At 41.6% G+C, this 12,255-nt stretch overlaps 1 protein-coding gene across 3 annotated transcripts in view; it reads left to right on the top strand.

Annotated features, from left to right (window-relative positions):
- LOC138959138 (microsomal triglyceride transfer protein large subunit-like) overlaps positions 1-12,255 on the top strand; it is a 44,194-nt gene that overhangs the window by 10,240 nt on the left and 21,699 nt on the right. For 2 of the 3 annotated variants that reach the window (XM_070330504.1, XM_070330503.1), the window contains exons 12-18: positions 1,728-1,945; positions 2,487-2,584; positions 2,894-3,015; positions 3,489-3,710; positions 4,223-4,377; positions 5,309-5,479; positions 5,838-5,993. In XM_070330504.1, the coding sequence (XP_070186605.1) occupies positions 1,728-1,945; positions 2,487-2,584; positions 2,894-3,015; positions 3,489-3,710; positions 4,223-4,377; positions 5,309-5,479; positions 5,838-5,982 (1,131 nt within the window). In that variant the 3' untranslated portion in view covers positions 5,983-5,993. Of the gene's footprint in view, positions 1-1,727; positions 1,946-2,486; positions 2,585-2,893; positions 3,016-3,488; positions 3,711-4,222; positions 4,378-5,308; positions 5,480-5,837; positions 5,994-11,431 lie in introns of all 3 variants that reach the window. The other variant, XM_070330505.1, reaches the window with a different exon arrangement.

The raw sequence follows: 12,255 nt of genomic DNA, 5'->3' as shown, positions 1-12,255 counted from the left end.
ACACGCTGCTCTAAAGTCAACGCTTTTCTTTTTCCTGCTGGAGATTCCATTTTCAAACACAGTAGTCTACTGTTGCTTTTGGTTGTGACTGTATCCACAATGCGGAAAAGCGAAAGTGAGCGAAGCGAAAGTGAGTGAGCGAAAGTGGGTCTCCATCTAAACAAGCCACTGATTGGTCAGAAAAGGGACAGGACAACCAATCAACAACCATTTGTGCTACGGCTACTGCTGCCGAGCACTGACTGCACCAGTCGAGTTTTCGAAGTTGCGTTTTTGTGTACGTTGTGTCCGTTTGTGACAGTGTTTACACTTCCTACGGTCCAAAAAATCGTGTCCGCGTCCGTAAGTGGCAGGTGTCCGCCCGTTAAAGGTTAGTTATTGTTGAAATCGTGTTCGTGCCATGATAAACTGTCCGTATGTAGCAGGTGGCCGTTACAACAAGGGTCCGCTAGACTCAGGTTTTACTGTACAGTCAAAGTTCACCTCTCAATAGCGACCCCCTGTCTTTAACAATGTACTACTTTTGATCGGTAGCTAGGATGGTCGTTATAAACATCAATTTTCAGAATAGGCTGTTACTGCCCATTCGGCCAGTATTAAGTTAGGTATGACCAGTGACCAATAGGATTTGTCTGGCTAGATGTTTGATACAGAACTTTATGAGACATGAGAATCTTAACCAAATGAGGCAGAGCGCTGTTTAGAGAAACACGTTTCGGATGAGACGAAAAACCGAGGTCCCTTCGTGTACACTACATTGGGGTGTGCACGTTAAAGATCCCACGATTGACAAAAGGGTCTTTCCTGGCAAAATTGTATAGGCATAGATAAAAATGTCCACCAAAATACCCGTGTGACTTGGAATAATAGGCCGTGAAAAGTAGGATATGCGCCGAAATGGCTGCGATCTGCTGGCCGATGTGAATGCGTGATGTATTGTGTAAAAAAATTCCATCTCACACGGCATAAATAAATCCCTGCGCCTTGAATATGTGCGCAATATAAATTGCATAAAATAAAAAAATTAAAATAAATCCCTGCGCTTAGAACTGTACCCACGGAATACGCGCGATGTAAGCCTCATATTGATAAGAAAGTAAGCGCTCTAAATGTATACGACATGTGTAATAGAGTAAGTGAGAGTTATTTGGAACAATTCTTCTGGCACCTGAGAGAATCACAAGCAAAATGAGGATGAAAGTCGCTTGTTCATTTCAATGCTTGTTAATCTCTCAGGTTCCAGGAGAGTGGTTCCAAATAACTCTCACTTACTCTATTACACATTTTGTATGCATTTAGAGCGCTTACTTCCCTTTAATTATCAGATTTATGAGACATGGTTCTTCTACACTGCAGAACTTAGTTTTTCTTTGAGAAACCATATTTTTCTACATTTTTTTTTTTTTTTTTTTTTTCCCGACCTCAGTTGCATGCAGGCTGCTTCAACCCTTCCTTGTTTTCTTCTTTCTTTCTTTCTTTCATTTTTGTCTTCTTTTTTTTTCTTTTTTTCTTCTTCTTGTAATATCATCTTTTTCTACATGTTATAAGTAACGTTTATGATTAAAGAGTGGATTTCTTGTCTTTCCCAGACCACTTTGGGGTGATTTACAGGTCATTTAGCAAAGCAAAAAGTAACTATACATACAATTGCAGAATTTTGGTTTCTTCACTCATATTTCTTTCACAGCACTTAATTTCAGTACACAACTGTCGGTACCATGTTTCAGGTGATTACGGCCATGCTGAGAATCTTTCACCAGAATGCAGCAAACTATGACACCAGCGTACGAGCAGCAGCGCTAGACATGCTGCTGAAGAACCAGCCTACTCCTCAGGTGTTGAGGAATGTTCTTCTGGCTGCTGCTATGGATCAAACCAACTTTGAGTTTGCCACTTATGTCTACAATTCTGTTATTGATGCTGCCAATAATGAAGCCATGGTCAGGTATGTGTTTTTGGTATTTGATATTTGGTAGCTATTATTGTTCTTGGTGAATTCCCTCAAGGACATTCAGGCTGCTCTCCTTGGCAATTGGGGATTGCTTGCAGCGACAGAAAAGCGTTATGTCAGTTATATCAGTTGTGGTCACACAATGTATAGCTCAGTAAAATCAGTCACAGTCAGACATTGTATCAGGATTAAGCTAACTAAAGGAAACTGGCTGTATGTCTCCATTCGTCAACTGATCAACAAAACTCAGGTTCTTAGGGTTAAAAGGGTTAGGAGATGAGAGAAAAAGATTCTGTACCTTTAACACCTTCATGTGTTTGCTGTTTTCATGAGATTGATAAATGTCTAATATTTTCAAAGGAGCACAATATTAGCGGAAGTGTTCATGTTATGCTTAGTATTGTCAGTTTTATGAACTGCAGAACATTTTGTGCATTGTAATGTTTTTGTGTTTGGAAGAGTTCAAGGTATATACAATAATTTTGCATCAGTTGAAGCTATGTGTCAATTTTGTTTCTTTGTGTTTTTATTTCAGGGACAGCTTGAAAATGTTGTTAAAGGATCCATCCTTTAATAATTACTACGTTCATTCTCAAAGAGGGAAGTCCAGTATATTCACAAACTTTTTAGCAAGTGAGTATAGCATAACATTTGCCCACGTTCACACTTCTTTCTCCTTTTTTTCTGTTTTGCCTACCATTTTTCATCTAAGAAGGTTGGTGTTAGAGATTATTCCTGATCATCTAATGTTTTTGAAAGTAGGGGGGGGGGGGTTATCAGTTGGTAACAGGTTGGATGGATAGTTTCGGTCTTCCTTGTTGGTGTTGTTGTTGTTGTTGCTTCAGTATTTTATGTTTACCTGCTTGTTTTGAATTTTGAATAGCCTGCTATGATTGCAATCATGAGCACTGGTGGATAATTTGTACTGCTTTTGTATTTCAGAAACTTCTGACACCAATGCCACATACAGCATGTTCATAGAAAACTCCAAATCGGGCATTATGAAGAAAAGTGGAATGGATGTCAATTTAATAGGCAAGCTTGTCACGCAACCCTTTATCAAGGTAACACTTTTTTTTTAATCTCTGTTGCATATGTCACTGTTATCATTGTACTAATCTACGTTTCATTGTTTCAGTTGTAGTTGTTTTTGTACGTGTGTGTGGTGTTTTTTTTAGTGTGTGTGTGTGTGTGTGTGTGTGTGTGTGTGTGTGTGTGTGTGTGTGTTTTTGGGGGGGAGTGAGGGGGATATGTTCCTAAAACTGATCAGCACAAGTTCTGTCTGATGAATTTGGGGCTTACTGTTTTTCTTTTAGTTATGAAGTTTTGCACTATTAGAAACATATATACAAAAAAACAAAAAAATCCAAATCTTGAGTTTCACTGTCATAGTCTATTTGCTTGTTTATTTGCTTGTAACAGAAATATTTCTAAGCAGGTTTGCTAAATTGTTTTCACTCATGTAATCATATAGATTCATCCTGCTCAGTTGTTCATTATTTCACAGTACGTGAACCTTTGCATGTTTTCTTTGCAGTTTGGAATCTTTGCTGAAGGATTAGAATCTCTAGTGGGAGAGAGTGAGGAGGAGGAGGAAGGCGAAACAGACTCAGAACCTGCTGCTGAAGTGGAAGCGACAGCAGGCATGACCTTCACCTTGATGGATGTACTGCTGCGACAGATTGAGTTTTTCCGAGGCTCGGCAGGTCTCATGTCGGCTGTATGGAATGCTCCTTCTGACCTGACGTCTGCATTGCAGGTAGGACTAAAACAGCATAGCTGCCACAGCACATTGACTTGCTCGATAGTGATGTCAAAACATAGCTAGGTTAAGGAGCTTTTTCTCTTGTAACTACCGGTACATGAAATTGCTGACTATATATGTAAAGTCTATTATTTCTGGTTGACTGGTTCATGTTGTTTTTCGATGTTGAGTGAGGAGATTGTGTTATTTTAAATTCATGAATAAAAAACGGTTTTGGGGAAGGTTCACAGAAGCCATGTCCCAAAGTCACAGGTCATGTGAAATGTCAACTTTTTAATTTTTCTGTTTTTTTATATCTTCACTTCTTGTGCTGAGACTATTTTGGGCTAGCTGCACCACTTTTCTTTTCTTTCTTGTACCTTTTTTTGGTCTTTGTTTTGTATGTGTGTGTTTATTGGGTGTTTTTTCCCTTCATGTGCTCTTTGCCTTTGTTTCATTTTTGAAAAAAAGCTCCCAGCTAAAAAGAAAATCCCCACTTGAGTACTAAACTGCTCCATTTGTTTCAGGGGAACCTGCTGCTTCAGGACCATTCACAGAGAGTGCACCTGAGCAACGGTCTGGTGGTCAACCTAGAGGTGCTGGGTGTGCTGTCCATGGACCTGGCTGGATCCGTCTCCATCAGTCTCTGGAACCGCAACTGTGAGGCTCTCATCAAAAACAGGTAAGCAACATGAAAGTCACTAGAACTATATTATCCATAGACTAATTCCGGAAATAACTCTGTCTGGCTGTGAAAGAGTGGATACTCTTGCATTTATTGAGGCACATTTCCCACACGCTCCTTGTCCATTTTTGGAGACACAACTCAACTCAACTCAACTCAACTCAATTTTATTAATCCATATGGAAATTAAATTGTAACAATACTCATTTCCAATCAAAAGAATAAGAATGCATAATAAAAATAAAAACATCATAAGAAAATAAGTGAGTATGATTATTATGAGTATGATCACAGTCTCACTAACGCAAACAGTCATCCGTCAAGTCAAGTCTGCCAACACACAACTCACTCACACAACAACAACAGCAACAGCAATACAATTTAACAAAAATTCCGATAACAAAAAGACGTCCAAGAGTCATAGTGTCTCATGGGAAAGTTTGCCTCAATAAAAGCAACCCCCACAAACCGGACTGAGTTATTTCTGAACATCATTATTTCAACGAAGGAAAACAATTAGGGGAGAAAAGTCATGTAATTGGTACAGTTCCCTCCCTTCCCTCCCTCGGCTGAAAGTTTGGGTTAGGTATAGGTTTTTGTATGAGTACAATGTTTTTGTTCTGTTTTCTTCTAGGATTCTCATCAACAGCGAAATAAATTTGAAATGACACTTTGTTCATTGAGGATTGGACTCTTAACAGCCATCAAAATGTGCATCATTAGCGTGTTGTTGACTGTGGTGATTTATATACCAAGAGGTTGGGACTCCACATGAGTACAGTGCTTTTGTCTTGTTTGCTTACAGCATTCTCACAGACGATGATATTAATTTTGCTCTAAAATTATTTTCATCCGTGAGGATTGGTCTCCTTAAAACAGCTACTAAAATTGGCAAATGTATGACACACCACTGATGTTTTGTTGACAGTGGCGCTTTATACATTGAGGGCTCCATGAGGTTGGAATCTGAACTGCTGAATTCAGGCCTTGTGTTCACTGGGGAGGGCGAAAGTTCCATTCACTTCACTACTGATGCTGACTTCTATGAAATGCCCCTTAAACTCTGCATGCAAATGATGAGACCAGAGTTTACCTTTAAGTGAGTGAGCATTTTGTCTCTGCCCGTATTTGTGTGTGTGTGTGCGTGTGCGTGTGCATGTGCGTACATGCGTGAGCATACACGCATGAGTGCATGCAGACGTTTGTGGGGGCGTGTATGTGTGCCTGTGTGTGAATATGTAGACCTGTGTGTAGTGCAACCGGGAGCAAAAATCAGAGAGAGAGAGCGGGAAAGAGAGAGAGCGTGTGTGCATATTTGGATTGCTTGCTGGTTTTGTATGTTTTTGTTAGTTGCCAAATTCATGTTTGGTGAATTTACAAGTATGCTGCAAATCATTGGTGAGCTCTGTGTTTCAAAATGTGTGTTTTATGTAAGATTTTTCGTTTTCACCATTCAGGCAATCTGTGATGAAATACGAAAGACTCAAGAGCCTGAAGAGACTGAGAAGACGCACAACAAAGACAAGCAAAATCACAGCTGAATCCTACTTTCTGAACAAAGGCAACTCAGATGAATGCAGGGTTATGAAGAAAGAAGAGTAGATATTGTAAAGGTGAGAAGCTGAATGCTATGCCGTCTATCTGTCTGACTGTCTGACTGTCCGACTGTCTGTCTGTCTGTCTGTGTGTCCATCTGTCTGTGTGTCTGTTTGTCAGACTGTACAATCCTTCTTCTTTTTTATGCACTCTGCTTGAAGGGTGAAAGTGATGTATATGGTAAAGGGAGTCTGATGTGTGTGTGTGTACATTTGTACAGTGGTACCTGGGATGACAGAACACCCTTGAGGTCAGAAAAAACTGCCCCACATTACAGGTGGCCTGTCATGGCAGGTATAACTTGGTCAAGATAGTAGACAAAGGGACAAAAGAAGGTGTCCTTTTTTAGGAGTTGTCTTCTATTTATAGGGGCATCACATCACAGGTACCACTGTTCATCACTCTGTATGACTATGCATTCTTCCTCTATGCAGAGGCCATAATCACAGTGTGGTCACTGCCAGTGTCCATTGATAGCCTCAGGAGACCAACCGTTTTTTTCCCCGCTACTTTCTGTTTTTACCTTATTAAAAAAAGAAGGGAAAAAAAAGATAAACAAAAGGTGTCTTGTGTATCTGTCTGCCCAAATTCTAGTGTTTATATATATGTGTGTGTGTGCAGTGGAGTCCGGGTACAACGAATCTCAAGGGAGATACATTTTAGTTATTCGCTGTAGAGTTTTCAACCCTAAATGGCCTCAAGACAAGTTTTCCCACTCACCTTCAAATGATCGTCCCATCGATCTTTCCTTGGAGAGTACAATCTCTGCATGTTTTCAACAGCTTCATAATATAATCCATAGAGAGGCATAGTTCAAATGTTCACTTTACTGTAATTTTAGAAGTAAAATTTAAAAAGTCGTGTAAAAGCATGTACCGTATTTTCCGGGTCATAAGGCGCCACTTTTTTCTTCGAGTGTATCAAAATACGAAAAAAATCAAAGAGACCGCCTGAGTACCAGTCAAACAACTTGTGATAATGCATGTTTCAGCTACTAGGTACTACCCTGGCCATGTTTCCTCTCAAGACATCAAAGAGACCGCCCCATAGGTTAAACTCGGTCACTGACCCCGGTGCAGGAAGTGTTTCCTCTCTCAGATATGACAAAGAAACCACCTCTCATAGCTAAAACTGGGTCATTGACCCCTGGGAAGAAGGTCAGTGTCTATAAACAAGGCATCCCAATGGACCTGCCTTTGATCTCCCCGCACACACAGAGCACACATATTTCCACTCTGTATTCTTCCTTTGATGTGCGGCTTATTTTCATTCTTCGACCGTTTGTTACCGGTATACTTTTACAGTGGAGTCCGGGTACAACGAATCTCAAGGGAGATGCATTTTAGTTCGTTATATCAGTAATTCGCTGTAGAGTTTTCAACCTCACGAGAGGGGTGACCACACCACCCCCTCCCCCATACACTCACACAGAGACACACAAACAACAGGATTGAGTCTATGCTAACCACTTCTTGTGGCTACTAAACAATAACAACAAACTCCTAATATTTCTTTAAACGTTCTGTAAAAAATTATTTGTATGAATGGTGTTGAAAAGAAGAGATAAAATAAATCCTCAAGGCAGTGACCGCACTCACCATGCACTGACATACGAAAGCAGCCACACAAACACAGCACAGAGGCACATGTGCAGATGCTTTGCGAGAATAACCTTGAAAACCAGTTTGAATAAAAAGCAGCATAGAGCTGCATGTCATAATCAAGTTATTTTCTTTTTGTCTGGCTTTATTGACTGCATGCCGATCTTGTGGCAGTGACTTTTCACTAAACACAACACCGCTCTCACTCTTCCTCGCTGCCTACCCTAAAGCCGTGACAACTTATGCTTGGAAACTGTGTGGAAGAGTGCACCTCTCTATTTCTCTTCAATGATCTTCCTGCTGACAGTGACACCAGACACCCCACTGAGTTTAGCCAGCTACCCCCCCCCCCCTCTCTCTCTCCCTTCCCCCAGCCATATATGAAAGGAGAACCACCTCTCATAGCTAAAACTAGGTCAATGACCCCTGGGAAGAAGGTCGCTGAGTGTCTATAAACAAGGCCACCCAGCTGCCCTGTGATCTCGCCGCACACGCAGATCGTTGTAGCCTTGTGACTTTTAGAGACAAAGCGGCTCTGGGGCGATGAAAACGTGTTTGTGCCCGATGTGTACTGGTGTGTACTGAGCACAGTCATAGCTTAGCAGCTGATTGGAATAGTGAAAACACAGTGGCTGTGGCTGTTCCGTGCACCTCCCGCGGTTTGTTCAGAGTTCGCTCATCACGCGATGTGCACTTGTGTTTGTGTATTTTTGTCTTTGGAGACAATTATTGACATCAGTTCGTTGTAGCCTTGTGACTTTTAGAGACAAAACGGCTCTGGGGCGATGAAAACGTGTTTGTTATAAGAGGGGTTTGTTATGCAAATGAGTTCAAAAGGTTCGTTGTAGTCGGAAAGTAACAAGTAAGAAATAGAAGGCTGTCTGCCGGGAAATCAATGGCAGTTCGTTAAAAGCGGGATTTTGTTATACCCAGGTTCGTTATAGCTGGACTCCACTGTACTTGTGTTTGTGTATTTTTGTGTATTTTTGTCTTTGGAGACAATTATTTACATCAGTTCGTTGTAGCCTTGTGACTTTTAGAGACAAAACGGCTCTGGGGCGATGAAAACGTGTTTGTTATAAGAGGGGTTCGTTATGCAAATGAGTTCAACAAATTCGTTGTAGCCGGAAAGTAACAAGTAAGAAATAGAAGGCTGTCTGCCGGGAAATCAATGGCAGTTCGTTAAAAGCGGGATTTCGTTATACCCAGGTTCGTTATAGCTGAACTCCACTGTGTGTGTTTCACTCTGTTAGTGTGTCACTGTGTGTGTGTGTGTATTTACGTTTGCTAATTAAAGGGGGGGGTTAGGGGGTTCTGTGTACTGTCTGTATGCCAGCCTGACTGTCCATTTTGTAAGTGTCACTGTGTCTGTGTGGTTTTCTGAGACACCATTCAATCCCCCCCCCCCCCCCCCCCCACCCCAGCTATTATACTCAACTCACAAATATAGCTTCCCTCTGTCAAAATGGGCTGTATTTAGTATTGAAAAACACTGCAGCAGGCACACACACACGGCACACACACACACTGACACACACACATTGACACACACACGGCACACACGTTGCAGAATTTTCGTTGAGGTGCCTCAGTGTCAGCCTGTCTGTTGGTCTGCTTGTCACTATTGTAGCTGAGTCTGTCTATGTGCATCCATCTGTATGTGTATGTGTCTGAGATTGTTTGTCCACGGCATGTATAAGCTTTGCAGAAAGTTTTGCCAACAGTTCCTGTCAAAGCCGCGACGAGGGATGTTTCATGCCGAGTTGTTTTTGCTTTGTCTGTCTGTCCGTGTCTTTTTGTGGTTGCCAGAGGTGCTGAGTGCAGCGCTTTTTCCATCTTGTCAGGCAGGCATCATAACTTCAAAATGTTTCTTTTCTTTGGGCCACTTTTCTGAATGTCAGCAAAGGCGGTGCAGCTGTGTGTTTGAGCTTGTTCTTTCTGTGCAAAGTCACAGTTTAAAAAATGGCTTATAAAATGTGGCCACAGTTCTATGCGTATTATTATGTGTGTTTGTCTGGCTTTGTATCTGTCACCCACATAGTTACAATCAGATGTGTTTACGAACGGTATTTCTGAGAGTTTACATTTAAACATCCAGAAATGGAGAGAATTGTAAGCCCATACCCTGAGAATTGTATTTATTTATTTGCTGAGAGAAAGAGGAGGGGGGGGGGAGAAGGGTTGGGAGCAATGGGAAATGGGGGTGGGGAATCCGTGGCGAAAGCAACCGGCTGTAGGATTGTGTTGATGTTTGTCACAGTGATTAATGAAACGGGTTCCCCCCCCCCCCCCCCCCCCCCCGCTGATCACCGCCAGATAACGTCAGTCCCTCGGGCCCCACTGGCAGGGAGGAATGGATCCTCCCACCCCATCGTGCCAGCCTCCACCGGCTTTTCCCTTTCTTCAGCATATCAGTTTTCTCAACGGCATGGTCACGTAATAGTCAATTTTACATTCTCGGTTCTGTTTAGTCGGCTTTCGTTTCCACAAGGGTGTATAGTGTGATTCCCTTACGTAGCTGCGTTTCACAATTAACAAGACTTAGTGTTGACCTTAACGGGGTCAAGAAGCCGCCCTTGGTAATATGGGGGTGGGACACGGAGACAGACAGACAGAGGGAGGGAGATTTTTTTTTAAATGAATAAATTTAAAAAAGAAAAAAATGTAAATAAATAAATTTTTAGAAAGAATTGATTAAAAAAATTAAATTAATACATAATTTAAAAAAAAATTGACCAACCTTTTTACACGTGGTGACATGGTAGACAAACAAATAAAACTGAAACCCGGACAAACAGGCAGAGCAAATCTAGTAAGCACCCTTTACAAGGCGGCTTAATAATCCAACGCATGTTCGCATGCTGTCAGTGATAGAACGAGACCCGAAGGGAAGTAACTCATTACCGCCTCTTTCCAAAGTAAATGACGTACACACTTTTGCGTCACTTAACCTTCACAGTACCAATGATATTACTCGTGAACGGCCCATACTTTCTAAAGAAATATTCAACATAAAAAGTATCCTTCTACACAACCCACGCCATCCAAATAGAAATAAACAAAGTAAAATGCCTTCTTTAATTCAAAAGTGGGTCGTCCACAACCCACCACATATAGACTGTGTAGTTCAAATGACGTCACTATTTATTTGTTTATTTACGGAATAATTCTTCAAAAATCGGTCGTTATGAAGGATCTATGGTGTTTGAGATTTACATGAAGTCTCGATCAAAAATCCATGTCCCACCCCATATTACCAAGGGCGGGCAACACTTGTTTTTGTCCGGAGTTCTAATCCAACGCATGCTGTCAGACTCGAAGGGAAGTAACTCGGAGTTCTGGGTGCGGGAATTCCCGCAAACGTATGAGTCTGTCAGTGGGTTTCGTCCCCTGGCTCGGTTTGTAAAAGCGTTAAAAGCTAATATCTTCCGTTTGACTACCGTTAGGAATGCAATTTTTTGCATACACCCGTCTAACCCTATTCCTAACAATTTCACGAAATTTGAGCTTAATTGACCCAGAGATACAAGTCTTACCCGACAAACACCGACCGACCGCCCGCTCGCCTCAAACAAACAAACAAACAAACAAACAGACAGACAGACAGAGCAAATCCAGTTAGCCCCATTATACTAATGGCGGCTTAAAAACTCTTCACATGCACTTCGGAAGAACTGACCCACGCCACTGTACATGTGTGTGCGTGTGTGTTTGTGTATGATTGCCTTGTATATATGTGAATCAGGCAAGTGGAGGGGGGGGGGGGGGCGGAGAGCCGGGCTCATCGATCTCAGTCAAGGTAATCTGATTCATTTCCACACATGGCACTGAATATCTCAAACAACTCTTCCCAGGTCACAGCAGTGCATCACGTGGTGCATGGACTGTACAGTTCAATGGAGAGACCGTCCCACTCCCCCTCTCCATTTACATTGATTGCAAGGGTCAAACCAAAGAGTGTATCCCTACGGAAAGAGGGTTCACTCCCTTCTTCACGCCATGCGAAGAGCCGGCGCCGAATCTACAACAGCGTTACGGCTTGACCGAGGAAAACGTTGCCACCGAGCAAGGAGGAATAGAAGAGTGACGGACTGTTTTTGTTTTCGGCTACTTATATAACTATCGAAAAGACTGTTTTATTTAGTTTTTGTAAAGAAAACACACTGGTCGTACTGTTACTGTTACCAGCATCTGAAAACTATTTCACAGGCGCTCATGCAGTATTTGAAGAGATACAGACAGCAAAAAAGACTATACATGCAGACAGAAACTCACAGACTTATCTTCATACATTTTACATATTATTAGTGAATCTATTGAAAGTAATGGGATTTGTCAGTTCTCTACACATTCTTTACAGCAATGAAAATCAGTTCTCTCTCTCTCTCTCTCTCTCTCTCTCTCTCTCTCTCTCTCTCTCTCTCTCTCTCTCTCTCTCTCTCTCTCTCTCTCTCTCTCTCTCTCTCTTATAAACATAACATATATTTCTGTGTTATAATAGTGTTCAAACATTGCTAAAACAAAATCTAAATGCATCTTGAAATGTCTTATTGGTTGCTTGACATTTTATTTCTGTCATTTATACTGTATTCAGTTAACTTCTATTTAACTTTATTTGTTCTTGTAATGGTGTTACCTCTCAATGGGCGAGGGCCGGATGAAAAAAAACCGCCATGTA

This window comes from Littorina saxatilis, linkage group LG2 (genome assembly GCF_037325665.1).
Source record: "Littorina saxatilis isolate snail1 linkage group LG2, US_GU_Lsax_2.0, whole genome shotgun sequence".
Classification (NCBI taxonomy): Eukaryota; Metazoa; Mollusca; class Gastropoda; order Littorinimorpha; family Littorinidae; genus Littorina; species Littorina saxatilis.
The sequence above is the reverse complement of the archived record's forward strand: the minus strand, read 5'-3'. Positions and strand labels throughout refer to the sequence as shown.